Source organism: Canis lupus, chromosome 25, assembly GCF_011100685.1.
Source record: "Canis lupus familiaris isolate Mischka breed German Shepherd chromosome 25, alternate assembly UU_Cfam_GSD_1.0, whole genome shotgun sequence".
Taxonomy (NCBI): Eukaryota; Metazoa; Chordata; class Mammalia; order Carnivora; family Canidae; genus Canis; species Canis lupus.
In genome coordinates, this window is record NC_049246.1 from 40,868,871 (window position 1) to 40,888,018 (window position 19,148).

At 38.2% G+C, this 19,148-nt stretch overlaps 1 protein-coding gene across 2 annotated transcripts in view; it reads right to left on the reverse strand.

The window, feature by feature from the left end:
- SPHKAP (SPHK1 interactor, AKAP domain containing) overlaps positions 1 to 19,148 on the reverse strand; it is a 169,054-nt gene that overhangs the window by 38,082 nt on the left and 111,824 nt on the right. For both annotated transcript variants that reach the window (XM_038574058.1, XM_038574059.1), the window contains exons 5-6: positions 3,578 to 3,637; positions 1,829 to 1,963 (exon numbers count right to left, since the gene is read on the reverse strand). In XM_038574058.1, the coding sequence (XP_038429986.1) occupies positions 1,829 to 1,963; positions 3,578 to 3,637 (195 nt within the window). The remainder of the gene's footprint in view (positions 1 to 1,828; positions 1,964 to 3,577; positions 3,638 to 19,148) is intronic.

Consider the following 19,148-nt stretch of genomic DNA (forward strand, 5'->3'; position numbering starts at 1 on the left):
TCCTAATAGGACTGGTGCAGATATACTATTTTAAAACTCAGATTTGAAAATTCCTATTGGTCATCATACCTTTGCCCAGTATACAGAGAAAGCACTAGAACCATTTCTGTTTTCTCTTTTCTTTCTCACTAAGAAAATGTGTTATTAGATTGACCAGGAGAAATTTTGTTCCTGTCTTTTAAAAAAGTATTTATTAGAGAGAGAGAGAGAGAGAGACAGAGAGAGAGAATGAGCAGGAGGGGCAGAGGGAGAGGAGGAGAATCCCAATCAGACTCCACACTGAGCACGAAGCCAAGAAAGGGCACAGTGGGGCTTCATCCCATGACACCAAGATCACCACACCAGAGATCATGGCCTGAATTGAAACCAAGAGTTAGAGGCCTGATTGCACCACCTGGGTGCCCCTTTTCTAGTCTTTTTCTTTTTTTTTTTTTTAATGAGGATTTTGGTTTTCTTTTTTTTTAAGATTTTATTTATTTATTCATGAGAGACACACACAGAGAGAAGCAGAGACATAGGCAGAGAGAGAAGCAGGCTCCATGCAGGGAGACCGATGTGGGACTCGATCCCAGGACTCCAGGACCACTCCACTTTGACCCTGGGCCGAAGGCAGGTGCTAAACTGCTGAGCCATCCAGGGATCCCCCCCTTTTCTGGTCTTGATTACCAAGTTGTAATAGGCTGTGTGCAAATTTTTACAAAGCATCTGGAGTAGATGCAAGAAATAGTGGGTAGGTATCTGAGTTTTTTGACATTTGGAAGGACTAAAAAATAAAAGAATATTTTAAAATTTTCCATAAAAACTAGAACCCAAGAAAGAACAATTGAAGGAAAACAAATGTGCAACATTTTAATCTGTAGCTGTATTATGTGTCACTATCAGCATAACTTATTTGGGAATATCCACAATCTTCGATATAGTATGCCTTTAGAAATCTTATATTTGTTTCTGCAAATCAACTAAACAATTTATAGTTGTAAAAACTTGTCTTCAAATAATGTTATAACGACTCATCTAATAGCAATGAAGATCAGTGCACTGAATGAGAGTAATATTATCTGAATTCCTGCTTTATTTTTAGTAACGTTCATTTCTTTCTTTCTTTTTTTTTAGATTTTATTTATTTATTCATGAGAGACTCAGAGATAGGGAGGCTCCCTGTGGGGAACATGATGCGGAACTCAATCTAGGGACCCTGGGATGACACTCTGAGCCAAAGGAAGACACACAACCACTGAGCCATGCAGGCATCCCAATAATGTTCATTTCTTCTAGGAATTTTACTCTTTAAGGACTCACTCACTAACTCACTTTAGCCTTTCGAGGAAACTCATTTTCTGTCCATGGGGTTGCTATCCTGTATTTATTAGCCTGGCTCATTTGGTATATCCTAAGAAATAAATATAAGAAGAAAGAAGGAGCTAGGATTCTGGGACCATACGGTATGAATTAGAATTTTGGTATTGTTTGAGAAACATAAAATGAGTCTGTTTTTTTTTTTATTATTTAATAGATTTGAAGAAAACCAAGATAACTAGTCATTCTGTGCCCAATGTGTCTGCTCTAGTTTAGGTGCAAGTTAGCATCATGAACTTGAGAAGATAATAAATGTTAGGAGTTGAGGTAAAAGAAGCTCTGCCAAACTCTTGAGTGGCATATTCAGAAGAAATACAAATGAGGACTTTTTGATTACAAAGAGATTTTGAAGTCTTTTGCTATGGGAGCTTATTTGTAGCATCTATTTGAAGTTCATAACGACTTGTGCCAAGAGTTGACCATAGATAACCTATCACTAATGAATATCTTATCAAGAGCTTACATCTCTTACCTGTGAAACTTCAAAATCTGCCTGGATATTTCCAGATGTTAACCCACTTAGAAGGACAATTTCATTTTCTTTTGGCTGTTGGACGTTCATGGAGCTGATGAGTTTTGGAAGATCTGGTGAAACATTGACCAATTTCTGTGGAGGAAGAGATTAGTTTGTTTAGGTGATTTCTTTTCACCTCCAAAGCACTACCCCAAAACTATTCACTTGCAAAAATAATATATAACTTATACAAATGATAGATTAGATAATATACTAAGATTATTACTAGAAGAGGTTGTATGAAATTGATGCACAAAGGTTTAGATTGGAATAGAAAATTACTTAACCATAAAGCTTTAAAAACTTTTTAGTTCTAAATTTTCCAAAGTAGACATTTAATTACTATTACAGCACAGGTATACATAGTAGGATTTTTATCCTCTTCATAGTTGGAATAAGAGACTTATTGACTATAATCATCTATTCTAACAGAGTCAATAATCATAGTATCAATAATAATAATTTCCAATATTCATTTCACTCTATGTACTAGGTGCTATGCTAAAGACTGTACAAGTTACATCTTAGTACACTTAATTCCCACAACACCCCCATATGGATTAGGTAACATTATTACTTCCCTTTTTACACATAAGTAGTCTGAGGTCCAGAGATTAGTTTACACACGCTCATATAGCTAAATCAGTGCTAAGTTTCTACTCTTAGCCGTAGCAGAAGACTGTCTCAAATCACTCATATAAATCTTCAAACACACAGTCCAAGATGCCAACTTGCTTTGGTCTCTCCTGCTGTCTCTTTGACAAACTCTGTCTGCACCGTAAGTCCATTAAATGAAAGCATATGTACAATTTTTCCTCCCAAATCCCTCCAGTACTACACAGATGAATGATATTTGAAGCTCTGTGGAAATCTATTACGGATAATCTGTGTGGGCAATTAGGTCTGAGAAGCTTCCAACCCAGGTGCAGCATTGTCAAGAAAAAAACATTACAGGAATAACAGTAATCACAGGCCGACTGTTCTGATTGCAAAGCTGCAAATGGTGTGTTATCACACCACTATAATACCACTATTTGGTATAACTACCAAATAGTGAGGTCAAACCATCTTCAACTTTGGGCATTGAAAGGATAACCACATCACACCAATTCTTCCTATCAGACCCCCTATTGCCTCTAGTTCCAAAGGACTGAGGGGACCTTCAAGTACTTGCATGCTGTCAAGGATTTACATCAGGATCCTCTCAATCTTGTGAGTTGGAATATGTAGCTGCTGCAGAATGCCAAGAGTTTGAGCCCCAGTTGAGTTTAAGACTAGGAAACCCAAGTTAGAGACAAAACGTTTGATCAAAGCAGCAGGAGGGACCAGACCTGAGAGCCACAGAGAAGGGCTGGCTGGTATCAAGCAGGTTTGGAAAAACTTTGGAAATGTCATCTCAGGCAGGGTGTTTGAGAGCAAAGGAGGTGGGGGTGGAGAAAGCATCTAGCAGGGGCTGGGGGTAGGGGAAAGCACCTGTTCAGAGAGCAGCCCAGTTATCTTGGGAAAGCCAATTTCATGAATACAACGAAGGCAACCTGCATGGGAGGTAGCAGGGAAAGGGTCAGGAAATGGGTTGTGGTGAAGCCACCCAACCAAAGAGTCTCTAATTGAATGAGTGCCATTTATAGGTGAAGTCATGTCGGCTCTCTGGTTGGCCCAGCAAGCCTTTGTTATGAGCTCCTGGAGAGCTCGTGTTCCCAGGGTTACCTGCTGCAGGTGCTCTGTGCTGCATGCATCCTTGTTCACATCCAGGTTCACGAAGCAAACCTAGGAAAAAGCCCCAAAACAGCCAAATAAGTGAAAAACCTGGCAGTTCTTTTAGAAGAAAGCATGGAACCCATTTGGGGCAAAATATTTGAGGGTCCTGCAAGTTTCGTACAGTTGGTCTGGCCCAGAAACAGCCGCTGTACCTTTGGGCTTCTGTGCAAAACACTCACACCCTAGTCACAATTCCTCTGACCCCACCGCACGCCCTCTTCTGTTCATGGCCCCACAAAAAGAATGATCTCTCTGTATTCAAGTCAATGTAAGTCCCAACAAAATCTTCAGACTTATAAAGGGTTATCCAATCTCAAAAATAGGAGAAAAGATACTATGTACTCTAAACCTCTGATTTTAATTGCAATAAACATTTATCTCCATTTATCTTTTTTTTCTCATTTCTCCCTTCTTCTCTCATTTTCGAACCAGTGCATGATAAATGGCTTCTCTTTGTTTCATGGTTTTCATTAATTTATTTAATCCCATTGTATACTTTGCTTCTTTTTAGTCATCTTAGATAAATGTCTGAATAAGCTAGAGTATGAAACCAAGAGCAACAATATTAAAAAATAATTCAGAACAAGAAGAAGAAAATTGTAGTTTAAATTTCAAACACAGCCCACAGAAAAAAATCTACTATGGACATTCGCATGGAGATAGGGAGAAGAAAACTTAAAACATAAAGAAGTGAGATATATTATTTTCCTTTCCCCTTTAATGAATAATTTAACTTAATTTAAATCTTATTTATTTACTTATTTATTTATTGAGTACAGGTGACACACAATGTTACATCAGTTTCAGGTGTACATAGTGGTTCAAGCTTTTTACTCAAGTTGATTTGCTCATATAAAGCTGATAACATTATTTGGATATTTAGTCAGATGTCTGGACTTATGTAAGTGCTTAGAAGCATATGGGGCCTTTCAATTTCAGTTGTTTGGGGTTATGGTTTCTCAGAATCCATCCTTTCTCTTTTTGAGGTCAAAAAACATTATTGGAAGATTTGGGGTGAGCCTTTAAGAACTACACTAGTTATATATTGCAAAAGTGTAAAGCTCACTACTGATTTATTCCCTTCAATGGAATATTCTCTGGTTTTCTGAACTCACCATATCCTTGCAGCATATCTCTAGGTTACAGTATGTGCTTGTTAAGAATAACCTGATAGGCATTTGTGGGAAGAGCTGCCATTCACACTCTCACTCAGAGGCTCTCCTCCATTGGTTTAATAGGATGGCTAACTAGGAACCAGGCATGAGTTCCTTCAGGGGTAGCACAAAAGAGAGGCAGGGATAGTAGATGGTGCTTGGAAGGAGTTCATGTTTCAGAGCAGTTTGTGAATATTCATACAATAATTGGAACTTTGCCCTTGGAAAACTGGTTCAGTATCTGTTCATGTTCAGGGGCTCTGAATAACGTGCAGCTGGGACTGCATTTACTAACTGATTAGACAGTTTTCCATTCACCTTAAAGAAAGGTGCATTATCTTAACCTGGCACCCAAGGCTCTTATCTTCTATTACAGGGGGGGAGGATAATGCAGAGACCAAGAAAAGGCATCTATAGTAATTACTTCTCTGTCCTCAGATATGGTCTTTTGTTCTCTGAGATGAACTTTCTTCTCTTGATTCATTCTGGGCTGTGATGTGAAACTGGCTACGTTTGGAGGAAATTCTCCACACTTGCCAGCTAGGTCAAGACTAGAACAAAATCAGGCATAAACCATCACTTGCTCATCTTTGGCACATGTATCTTTCCATATCTTGGTGGTAGAGGATGATCCAGATTTTTAGAACCTGATGTATATACAATTTTTGAAGAACTTTTTTAAGAAAAGGAAAAGCAAACTGAACTGAAATTCTAAATTAGATGTAAAGGTGAATATTCATTTATTTAGGAGAAGAAAAGAAATCACAACAAGTCTCAAATTTAAAAAGGGTGACAAATATCACAAATGTGACAACTTACAGAAAAATGATATTTAATCCCCTGCTCAATACATCTCCACAATACTCATTCCCTACACTTTTGGCTCCATACTCTTTGATCAGCTTTTCATATGGCAGATGTTTTATAATATTTTATTTAAACAAAACAGAAAGATAATTCAGTCTTAATATTTTCAGTGGATTTTTTCAGCTTCACAAACTTTTATTGATAATATCTTGTACACTTCCCAAGTTGTTGTCAAATTCAGTGGGAAACCACTCCAAAATTTCTTTCATATATGAGTTGTTATAGGCATACTCACTCTTAATATTATTACAAGTTCGTGCTCTACAACCGTGAGAATTTGGATAAATTCTCTTTTGTTTGATTCCCATTAAAAAATTCAAAAAGCATATGGTGCAATTATAATTTTCAAAGCTATCAAGTAAATTTACTGCAGGAGAGAACTTCTTTGTTGACCAGGCATCAATGAGAACCCAGTCTTGTGTTTATAAGTTCACATGTCTGATTGGGAGAATTCTCCACAGACTAGTTTCTGGCAAATAGATCTTGTTTTCTCTCCACTCTCTACATATTTCTAGTGTTGGAAACAGTAGGACATACCTTATATTGTGAAACCACTTCTGACCTGATACCTTCATGTCTCAATCTCTGGCAGAGTTCCCACTGTCAATGGTAAAAATATTCCTGAGAGCCATCACTCCACAGGCATGGCTAGCAATGGCTTTAATTATACACTAAAGTGACCTCAAGCCACATAAAGTTATCTCATGTAAACACAACCACACTCAATTTCCAAGCCAGACCCCACACATGTTTGTGGGTCACTCCAATGACTCTCAACATAATAAGATATAGTGGGAATCTAATTGGAAAGAGATAACTGTAGTTAAAATAGCTTCCTTTTGAAAATTTCTCAAAAATATATAACCATGTGAGCTCCTGGGAGAGTGGCCTGGGCACCAGATGAGCCCTGAATTTTCAGCTTTGATGATTTTACAGTAAATCCACATCCTGCTAAAATGGTCCATGTAATGGTATCGCTCTCTTTATTGTCCACTCTTTGTGACCTTGAGATCTTATTGAGATTGAGGCACCCACCAACATTGAAGTCCAAAAATGAGAAAAGCTTGTGCCCAGAACAGCTGGGGAATGGTGGGTGTAGGGTGAGAGGTTTGTGGAAGTTGATAGAACAAAGAGCTCCATGTTTCTGAGACGTATGGTTCTGATGCTGGGTTCTGAGAAGACAAACAATACCAGGTATTGTTCTTACTCTCACGGAGTTATGGTCTGGAGGCAGAACACATTTCTTAAATCTATGAAGCACAATATTAAGTATTACAGAAGTGACAGGCCTACGTGCTGGAGAAGGAAGGTGGGAGAACGAGGTCAATCACAAATGGCATTGCAGAGAAGGCTGGACTCAAGGTGGAGGAAGCAGGACATATCTAAAATGGCACAAACAATGAATAGATGAAATCCCTCTGATAAGCACCTGTTGAGTGACAGTAAGAGGCTCTGAATTAATTAAAGTGAAGAGAAGGAGAAGATAAAGGCTGTGAAGTCCAAGGCAAGAGTCACGTCCTAGAGAAATTCCAGAAGTGAGGCCAAAGTTGGTGAGCACAATGCCTTTCTTTCTACACTATGAAGACTCTGGGCATAATTCTGCAAACTTTTTAAAGAGTTGAAGTAAAGAAGAAATCATAATTTTATGCTCTGCTCTCTGTGCAATAAGGGTTGAGAAAGACCTGAGGGTTTTTTGAGATTGAGGCATCTACCAACACTGAAATCCAAAAATGAGAAAAAGCATGTGCTCAGAACAGCTGGGGCATGGTGGGTGTGGGGTGAGAGGTTTGTGCTGCTGAACAGGTGAGGCTGCTCCCTGTGTTACCATAGGGGGTTAAAAGGAAACTTTTAGTAATGGAAGTTGAAAATACACTTCTAGGGGTTTAGAGTGAGTGTTCCATGTCAAAAATATGAAAGCCGGGGAGACTCCACACTATGGTTCTATGGGCTGTGTGTCAAGAGGGGTCCCTCAGGTTCTGGAGAGAACTCCGTGGGCAGGGAGGTTGAGGCTGTATGTCAGAGATAGCAACCAATTGGGAGTAAGATGTGAATTCTCTGTGTTGACACTTCATGTCACACTGGAGTGATCTGTAAAATGCCCAAGTGTCCAAATCCAAATATACCAAATGATCTGAGGAAATATTTTTTAAGTATGTGAGTTTACTTAATAATCTCTTGCACATAGTTCATTTCCCTTCAGCCTTCCCTAGATTATTTATTCATGAAGGCAAGCCCTGAATTCTTAGTATTTAGCAAAGCCTGACACTTGGTAGGTGCTCAATAAATGCTGATAAAGGCACATGCACCCATGGAGTGGAAGCACTGTCTCAGTTATCACAGGTGTCATCCCTGTAATAATTGTTTTCCTTATTTACGTCGTGAATTCCAATGTTTTCAATAAACAAAGTTTTCTTCCAGTAAGGATATAAGGGAATAGATGGAGAAGTTATAGAATTAACCAAGCTAATGTTAATCCAGAAGTTGGTACTATTTAAAGTACTTAGATTGGCTTCTTTGTTCTGTGAATAAGGATTTGCTAAAACAAAACAAAACAAAAAAAAACCTTAAATGTTGAGAACTACAATTGGTAATAAACACATGTAAAAGGCATTAACACTTTTCTTGCAATGGAAGCTTCTTTCTCTTCTCGGAACCTACATTTCATGTTGTGTCTGCACGTGTCCTTGTTTAGACCAACTGCAGACATACTCAGCCGAGGCAGATGGAAACACAAACCATCACTGGGAGAACACAGACACTTCTTTTCTTGCCTTCTTAACAAAGCAAATTATGAGGTTGTATGGACCTTTCAAATGCAAATGCCTCTCTTCTGTCATTATTACAGTTTTAAAATAAAATGTTGGAAGAATAAGTATAATTGAGAACATGATGTCACTTTATGATTTTGGTGTTTATGCTATCTAACGGAATACTCTTCCAAAGTTACTTGTACATCCTAACCATTTTAATGTTCATAGGTAATAATGCTGTTTTCTCTGTTTAGTATTATGGGTTATCTAGTCAAGCAATATCAATTATTTCATATAAGTTCCTTTTCATAAATAGAGAATCATGTAAGCATGTTTAAAAATAAAATTTCACTATGGAGTTTTAGTAAATACTGATATAAGATATATTCTGATGTAGGAGTGCCTGGGTGGTACAGTTGGTTAGGCATCTGACTCTAGGTTTCAGCTCAGGTCATGATCTCAGGGTCCTGAGATCGAGGCCCCATCAGGCTCCCCATTCAGCATGGAGTCTGCTTAAGATTCTCTTCTTCTCCCTACCCCCATGCGTTCTCTCTCAAATAAATAAATAAGTCTTAAAAAAAAGAGAGATGTATTTTGGTGTAAGAAATTGTGAGAAAAAGGTTAACATTAAAATTTAATATAATAAACTGTGCAGAGGATCCATGGGGAAGGGAGGAAAAACTGAATGGGAAGTCATCAGAGAGGGAGAAAAACCATGAGAGACACTTAACTCTAGGAAAAAAATTGAGGGGCACCTGGGTGGCTCCGTGGTTGAGCCTCTGCCCTCCGGCACAGGTCGTGATCCCTGAGTCCTGGGATTGAGTCCTGCAGTAGGCTCCCTGCATGGAGCCTCTTTCTCCCTCTGCCTATGTCTCTGCCTCTTTCTGTGTCTCTGATGAATAAATAAATAAAATCTTTAAAAAAAGGAAGCGAATAGAGGGTTGCCAAGGGGGACGAGGGAGGAGGAATGGGGTAACTGGGTGACAGGCATTAAGGAGAGAATTGATGTGATGAGTACTGGGTGTTATACATAACTGATGAATCACTGAATATGACATTGGAAACTAGGTATGTAATATATTTTGGCTAATTGAATTTAAATTAAAAAAAAGAAGGGCAGCCTGTGTGGCTCAGTGGTTTAGCGTCACCTTCAGCCCCGGGCATGATCTTGGAGACCTGGGATTGAGTCCCACATCGGGCTCCCTGCATGGAGTCTGCTTCTTCTCCCTCTGCCTGTGTCTCTGCTTCTCTCTCTCTCTCTGCGTCTCTCATGAATAAATAAATAAAATCTTAAAAAAAAGAAAATGTAGTAAAACAAGAAAAAATAAATAATTTAAAACAGGGATTGTAATTCATAGCACCTTTTGTGCATTAATTGTACCTAAATGGTTTTAAATATTTATTATGTATTTATTGTAGAAGTCAGACAAAAGCCATTTTAGGTGAGACAAAAACGTATAAGACAGAAACAATACTGTATGTCATATACAAAACTCAGGTTTGACATTTTGAATTAAAACCACAGAAAAAGGGATCCCTGGGTGGCGCAGTGGTTTAGCGCCTGCCTTTGGCCCAGGGCGCGATCCTGGAGACCTGGGATTGAATCCCACGTCAGGCTCCTGGTGTATGGAGCCTGCTTCTCCCTCTGCCTATGTCTCTGCCTCTCTCTCTCTCTCTCTCTCTCTCTCTCTTTCTGTGTGTGACTATCATAAATAAATAAAAATTAAAAAAAAAACTCCTAGAAAAAAAAAACACAGAAAAAGAACTGATGACTGTCAAGGACCAACTCTCATTGTGTGTGGACAGTTTTATTTTTTTTATGGACTCTTCAGATAATTAATGTGATAGTTGAGAAATGCCATTGCATTATGCATCCAGGAGGGGTAAATCACTAAGCCAGGGGTGGCATGTCAGCAGGTGTGTGGTCCAGAGGGTGGGGCCTCTGACTTCTGCTGGGTACCTTCTCATCTCTCCTGAAGTCAGCTACCGCCTGTGAAGGCAAGGTAATCATCCTCTATGGAGGTCTTGCTTAGAAAATGTTAATAAAAAACATGATGTCAAATTGCCTTTAAAATCTGAGCATCTGAATGTTGACTATGATCAATTATATACTTAAGTTTTATCTTAGAGGAAGCTCATCCCTTCCTTCGGCAGCTTCTAACAGTGCAGCCATCTGGCCATGCAGAGAGGATGGGATCTCTTAATTTGATGGTATCAAAATGCTGATTGAGAAATCTGAAGAAAGAATTGCCTCTTTTCTTACCCCAACCAAAAGGCTCCTATTAGATTCAGGACCCCGGACCAAAATTATCTCTGAAAGAATATGGGATTTCCCCTTTGTTAGTATTTTAGACCAATGATAACTAACATGGCGATTTATGCATCAATGTTGTTATGCCATAATGCTGTCAGACACACAACATTTGGAATGATAACTGCACTTGTGTCCAGTTATTATTGCTTTAAAATGATTGTGGTAATTGCACAAAATGAAATCTAGAGCTTTACTTTCACTGGAGACTGTCCAATTTCTGCTTTTTAAACTGTCAATATTTTATTTTCTTTTTAAACAAGATTTTATTTATTCACGAGAGACACAGAGAGAGAGACAGAGACACAGGTAGAGGGACAAGCAGGTTCCCTTTGGGGAACCCGATGTGGGACTCCATCCCAGGACTCTGGGATCATGACCTGAGCAGACGCTCAACCACTAAGTCACCTAGGCGACTCTAACCTGTCAATATTTTAAAAAATATCTTTGAATTGCTGTTTTGAAGGCAACTATTCAAGCAGTTTGCGATGAGAGACTGAGTAAAAGATATAAGAATTCCTAAACAATGACAGGTATTTTAACTAGCCATACATAAAGCCAATTTTATTGCTAACCTAAGTATGCTACTCAAGAAAATTATTCATTTTCCCACTATTTTTGTTGTTTCCAAAGACATTTCTTTGGGAACAAAAGGATATACTTATATACAATATCTGATATACATTTACCAGTTAAAGAACACACTATATTTATTTTATATTTCCATTTTAAAGATGTGCTTTCCTGAGATATAATTCACATACCATGTGACTTACCTATTTAAAATATACTTTAATGGTTTGTATTATATTCACAGAATTGTGCAACCATCACAACCAACTTTAGGATATTTCTTCATCCACAAAAGGAAATGCATTTATTGGCAATGAATATCCATTTCTCCCCCCAAAATCCTCCTCCTAGCCCTAGGCAATCACTCATCTTTCTATCTCTACACATTGGCCTATTTTGGACATTTCATATAACCAGAGTCAGTCATTTGATATGTTTTTGGGTGAATGATAATTTTTTTAAGGTTTTACTTATTTATTCATGAGAGACACAGAAAGAGAGAGGCAGAGACAGAGGCAGAGGGAGAAGTAGGCTCCAAGCAGGGAGCCCAATGTGGGACTCAATCCCGGGACTCCAGGATCACGCCCTGGGCCGACAGCAGGTGCTAAACCACTGAGCCACCCAGGGATCCCTGATAAAATTTTCTACAATGTTTTGATTCCACAATTCTAGACATGACAATGCTATGCTCAGCATGCTAGGTGCAGTCACTGTCCGTCACCACCCAACTTATACAATATTATTTTTTAAAAGATATTATTTATTCATGAGAGATACAGAGAAAGAGGCAGAGACATAGGCAGAGGGAGAAGCAGGATCCCTGTGGGGAGCCCACTGTGGGACTTGATCCCGGGACCCCGGGGATCATGACCTGAGCCAAAGGCAGAAGTTGAACTGCTGAGCCACCCAGGTCCCCCTTATTACAATATTATTGACTATATTTCCTATTTGTGCTTTTCACATAGTGACTTATTTATTTTATAACTGGAAGTTTGTACCTTTCAATCACCTTCACCTATTTCACAGATCCTCTACTTACCTCCCCTCTGGAATCTGTGTGCACGCGCGCGCGCACACACACACACACACACACTTTTTGACCATAATTTTGTCATCTCTCATCTCTTCGGTGATGAGAGCTTTCTCTTGTCCTCTTCTTCCACTGAAAGGGGTAGTTTTAAGGAAAAATGGTGCCCAAGGATGGTGGGGACAGAGATGAGTCAAATTTCCCTTGGAACAGAATTTATCTGGTAGTTTTACCTTGTTTGTATTTTATATTGAAGGGAAAATGAGTACCTGATAGACTTGGTTCCACCTGTCTTACTTTTCTCTCACAGAGGTTATTTAGATTTCTAATACATAAAGAGTTGAGATAAATTTCTGAGCTCTCGGGAGTCATGCTCTGGAATAGTACAAGCAAAGAAAAGCCAAATGTTGATCAAATATCAAGCAGATGAATCATTACAGATGTCACGGATGATGGTGAGGGACTCTCTATTCATCATCAAACCTTTGATTTATTTTTGAATCAAGATGACTTTTCAACTCTTCACTTTGACTACTGCAAATAAGCCACAGAAATCTATTAACAAGTTTAATAGGGAAAATATTTTTTCTGGGGGTATGTAGAGCATCTATTGAGCAGGGGAGAGGAGGCAGAGAATTCATATCTTCTGATAGATGAGATGGACCTCAGGAGGTGGTAGTTGAGATGATCTATTTGCTGATCCTAAATCACTCATGGCCAAAACATGAAATTCTTTTCCATTATCAAGTTAAATATGATGATTTTATACATATTATCCCTCAAAATTCATTGTACTTACACTGTTTGTTTGTTTGTTTGTTTTTAATAAGCTCATACCACTCTTGGATGATTTCAGTTCAAACCATTAACTATCCTTAATCTGGATAAGTATGCTCAAATGAAAGCATGACAGAGGAAACAGGGCTGTTCCTGAATTATGGAAGCCAGGAATAACCCAGATCCCCAAAGTATGATAAAAGAACTAACAATCAAGAACTGGAGAAGCAAGTAGGCTATGTATGAAAAACCCACCTCGTTTTCAAATATTTTTAAATAACTGTGGTTTCCATGTAGAGGACACATCATTGCTCAGAGTGTTAAAGTTCTGTAAGTTTTACCAAAGAACAATGGAGAAAATTCCAGACATGGAAAATGACTTATCTATGTCGACTCTTTAGCTGGCCCTTGGGAGAATGTGCTCGCCTTATATGGCTGAAACATTTTTTTCGTCTTTAAGGCAGAAGAGGCAGGGGGTTGTGCTTTGCCTACACACAAGCTGAGCTTCAAAGTCCAGCTCTGTGCTTGCTAGATCCTAGTCTAAGGGGGAGATAGTAAAATACTTTACAGAATTTCTAGAAAGACTAAATGAAATATAAAGTAAAGAACATCAGAGAATACTGGGTGACATTTTATGATTTCTGGGTTATTGTCCATAAGGCTGAATTATTTGAAGTTGCTGTTCATAGTTTGCACAAAAATGTCAATTTCACAAGGCCCAATTTAATAATTTGAGGTAGAATATTTAAAAAGTGCAGCTATTTCTGAGATCATAAAGTGATTAAAATTTAGGTCCTTGCATGTAGCTACTCCCACTTCTACTCACATCTTATTTACTTGGTATAAATCTTTGTTCCCATTTAATTATGTACACATTATTTATTGATGAAAAACATTAAATCATTTTTTTAAAATCTTCATTACTTATGTTTGGGGTAAATATAAATACCGATAGCCACCTTGAGTGTTAGGGCTATAAAAGATTTAATTAAGAAATGATGTCCTTCTTGTTCCCAAGAGAAGTAATGACTTAAATGATCTAAATGCACACCATGGGTATGAGTGCTGCCTGGTATCACACACCATAAAGCCAGTGGATGATTCCAATGGACATAAAGAAGGGAGCCAAGTGCATACATGGAAGTAAAAAAAAAAAAAATTCAAGCAGAAATGTAGGCAAGTTAAAAACATCAACCACTGTCTAATTATTATCATTTAAGTCCTTAAATATGAATGGTGCTATTTGAGAGAACTTACAGACCTAGACACAACAGCGTCTCTTTTATTCAAAGATCTTGAATCAGGATGAGGAAACACCAACTTTTATCTATACAAAGGAACCACTAGGATCCAATGCATAATTCCAATTTCTTTTTTTTTAAAGGATTTTATTTATGATAGAGAGAGAGCGAGAGAGAAAGAAAGAGAGAGAGAATGAGCCAGGGGAGGAGCAGAGGGAGAAGGAGAAGCAGGCTCCCCACCTGAACAGGAAGCCCAATTTGGAGCTTGATCCCAGGACTCTGGAATCATGACCTGAGCCAAAGGCAGATAGATGCTTAACTTGTGGAGCCACGTGAGCACCCCCAATTTCTTAATACAGTACGTGAAATCTTATCAGTTTATATAAATGTAAATGTAATGTAATATAATGACATGAATGTAAATATTTCATGGTTTTAAATTTTGTAGAAATTTTTGGTGAAAGAAAGTCATCCGGTTTCATTCTTCTGTATGTGCTAACCAGCTTTGCTTTTCTTTTTCAGGTTTGCTTTGGCTATTTGGGGTCTTTTGTGGTTCCAAACAAATTTTGGTATTGCTTGTTTTAGCTCTGTGAAAGTGCTCATGGTATTTTGATAGGGATTTCATTAAATATGTATATTGCTTTGAATAGTATAGACATTTTTTTTTTTTTAGTATAGACATTTTAACAGTGTTTGTTCTTCCAGTCCATGAGCATGGAATGTTTTTCCATTTCTTTGTGTCCCCTTCAATTTCTTTCGTAAGTGTTTAATAGTTTTCAGAGTACAGATCTTTTACTCCTTTGGTTAGGTTTATTCCTAGTTATCTTACTCTTTTTGGTGCAATTGTGAATGGGATTGATTCCTTGACTTCTTTTTTCTGCTGCTTCATTATTGGTGTATAGAAATGCAACAGATTTCTATATGTTGATTTTATATTCTGTGACTTTGCTGACTTCATGTATTAGTTCTAACAACTTTTTGGTGGTGTTTTTTGGGTTTTCTAAATAGAATATCATGTCATCTACAGAGACTGAAAATTTGACTTCTTCCTTGACAATTTAGATGCCTTTTATTTCTTTTTGTTTTCTGATTGATGAGGCTAAGACTTCCAGTAAGATGTAAAATAACAATAGGGAGAGTGACCATCCCTGTCTTGTTCCTGATTATAAGGGTAAAGTTTTCAGTTTTTCCCCATTGAGGATGATATTAGCTGTGGGTCTTTTGTATATTGCCTTTATGATGTTGAGATATGTCTCACTTATGCCTACTTTGCTGACGATTTTTTATTAAGAATGGATGTTGTATGGGTGCCTGGTTGATAAGTTGGTTGAGCATTCAACTCTCATCTTCAGCTCATATCATGATCTTGGGGTCCTGGGACTGAGCCAAGTGTGGGCATTGCTCAGCAGGGAGTCTGAGGATTCTCTCTTCCTCCCTCTCTGCCCCTCCCCCGCTCACATGCACTTTCTCTCTCTCTCAAATAAATAAATAAAATTTTTAAAGATTTTATTTATTTATTCATGACACACACACACACACACACACACACACACAGAGAGAGAGAGGCAGAGACACAGGCAGAGGGAGAAGCAGGCTCCACGCAGGGAGCTCAATGTGGGACTCGATCCCGGGTCTCCAGGATCAGGCCCTGGGCTGAAGGCGGCGCTAAACCGCTGAGCCACCCGGGCTGCCCTCAAATAAATAAATAAATCTTTTTTTTTTTTAATAAATAAATCTTAAAAAAAAAAAAAAACACCAGATGTTGTATTTTGTCAAATGCTTTTTCTTTTTTTCTCCTTCACTTGATAGGATCATATGGTTCTTATCTTTTCTTGTATTAACCTGGTGGATCACGTTGATTGATTTGTCAATACTGAACCAGCCCTGCAGCCCAGGAATACATCCCATTTGCTCATGGTGAATAATTCTTTTAATATACTGTTGGACTTGATTTGCTAGTATCTTGTTGAGAATGTTGGAACCATGTTCATCAAGGATATTGGCCTGTAATTCTCTTTTTTAGTGGGGTCTTTGGTTTTGGAATCAGGGTAATGTTGAGAATGACTTTGGGAGTTTTCCTTCCATTTCCATTTTTTGGAAGAGTTTGAGAAGAATAGATATTAACTCTTCCTTAAATGTCTGGTAGAAATCTCCTGGGTAGCCATCTGGCTCTGGGCTTTTGTTTGTTGGGAGATTTTTGATTACTGATTCAATTTATTTGCTGGTTATGGATCTGCTCAAATTTTCTGTTTCTTCCTGTTTCAGTTTTTATCATGTGCTTGTTTCTAGGAATTTATTCATTTCTTCCAGATTGCCCAGTTTGTTGGCATAGAATTTTTCATAAAATAAATTTAAAATGGATGAAAGACCTAAATGTGAGATAGAAACCATCAAAATCCTAGAGGAGAACACAGGCAGTAACCTCTTTGACATCGGCCATAGCGACTCCTTACTAGACACATCTCCGGAGGCAAGGGAAATGAAAGCAAAAATGAACTACTGGGATCTCATCAAGATAAGAAGCTTATGAACAGTGAAGGAAACTATCAACAAAACTAAAAGATAGCCTACAGAAAAGAAGATATTTACAAATGAGATATCTGATATAGGGTTAGTATCCAAAATCTATAAAGAACTTTTCAGGGGCACCTGAGTGGCACAATTAATTAAGCTTCAACCCTTGGTTTTGGCTCAGGTCATGATCTCAGGCTTGTGAGATTGAGCCCCATGCCTGGCTCTGTGCTCAGTGCAGAATCTGCTTGAGATTCTGTCTCCCTCTCCCTGCTCCTCATGTGTGTGCTCTCTCCTTGTCTCTCTTTCTCTTTAAAATGAATAAATAAATCCTTTTTTTAAAAGAAGGACTCATAAAACTCAACACCCCCAAAACAGATAACCCAGTTAGAAATGGACAGAAGACATGAACAGATATTTTTTCTAAATAAGACATACAGATGGGTAACAGACACATGAAAAGATGCTCAACCACTCATTATCAGGGAAATACAAATCAAAACCATGATGAGATACCACCTCACACATGTTAGAAAGGCTAAAATGAACAACATAAGAAGTGATGTGTTGGTGAGGGCGCAGAGAAAGGGGAGCCCTCATACACTGTTGGTGGGAAGGCAAATGGTGCAACCACTCTGGGAAATAGTATGGAGGTTCCTCAAAGAGTTAAAAATAGAACTATCCAATGACCCAGCTATTGCACTAGTAAGTATTTACCCAAAGGATACAAAATTATAGATTCCAAAGGTACATTCACCCTGACATTTATAGCAGCATTACCAACAATAGCCAAACTATGGAAAAGAGCCCAAATGTCCATCAACTGATAAAGGGATGTGGTATGTATACACAATGGAATATTACTCAGCTGGCCAAAAGAATGAAATCCTTCCATTTGCAACAATGTCAATGGAGCTAGAGCAGATGATACTAAGTGAAATAAGTCAGAGAAAGACAAATGGCATATGATTTCACTCATATGTGTAATTTAAGAAATAAAACAGATGAACATATGGGGAGGAGAAAGAAGAGAGGGAAGCAAGCCATAAGAGACTCTTAACAATATAGAACAAATTGAGGGTTGAGGGAGGTGGATGGACAGGCATGGGCTAAATAGGCGATGGATATTAGGAGGGCATTTCTTGTGATGAGCACTGGATGTTGCACATAAGCAAGGTATCGTTAAATTCTACTCCTGAAATCAATATTACACTATATGCTAACTAACTAAAATTTAAATAAAATTAGAAACAGACAAAAAATTGTAGTAATTTATGTTTTAACTCTTCAAGTGGGCTTTCATTAAAGGTTACTTATAATTTTCACCTTTAAAGTAATAAAATAGGGCAGCCCCGGTGGCTTAGCAGTTTAGTGCTGCCTTCAGTCCAGGGTGTGATCCTGGAGATCAGGGACCGAGTCCCACATCGGGCTCCCTGCAGAGAGTCTGCTTCTCCCTCTGCCTGTGTCTCTGCCTCTCTCTCTGTGTCTCTCATGAATAAATAAATAATAGCTTTTAAAAAAAGTAATAAACTTCCAGTAATTGCCTTTCTCCTCTTCTTAAAGTCATATAGATTTGCACAAAAAAGTAAAAGTGTAGGCATGCATGTTTGCAGTCTGACTAGCTCAATTATTTTAGAGGAGATGAAAAGCAATTTAAGTGCTTAAAACTACTAGAAATAAATGATAGTGAATCTAATTTTAAAATGCAAATGACTGATCTAAACTAGACATCTAAGTAGCACATCTCATGTTTTTGACAACCAAACCCATAAATAACTCCGAACTTCACCTCTCCAGATGCCTCAGGTATACTTGAGCAAACACTTTGTGCCTTTCCAATAATTAGGTAGTGCTGTAGTCCATCAGTATAGATAAAAAGTGCAAAACCCAAAAACTCAAAAGCAACTTCTAAACACACATCCTGGATGATGTGATGAAGGGAAGTAGAATGACTCTCTAGAGAATTTAGTCCTACAACCCAGCTGGTAAGGGAAGAGAGGTACTTTCCCTTCCTTTGAACAGATCTAGATTGACTATCTACTTGATGAATGGCACCAGAAAGCAGCTGTCACTTCTAATTCACTGGGCTCAGTCTATTTGGTCAGCTCTAGGTCTATATATGAAGCCATTAGCCCAAGGCATGTATCCCAATTAGTGCCCCATAGCTTGGATCCCGAGGGCCCTTTACAGACTCAATTTAAAATATTCTAACAGATTGGCAAGTCCTCAGAAGTAGCTTGCTTTTCAATTAAATGACTATTAAAGTTAAGCCTTTGAAAATTGGAATTCAGAAGACTGCAGTTCACACA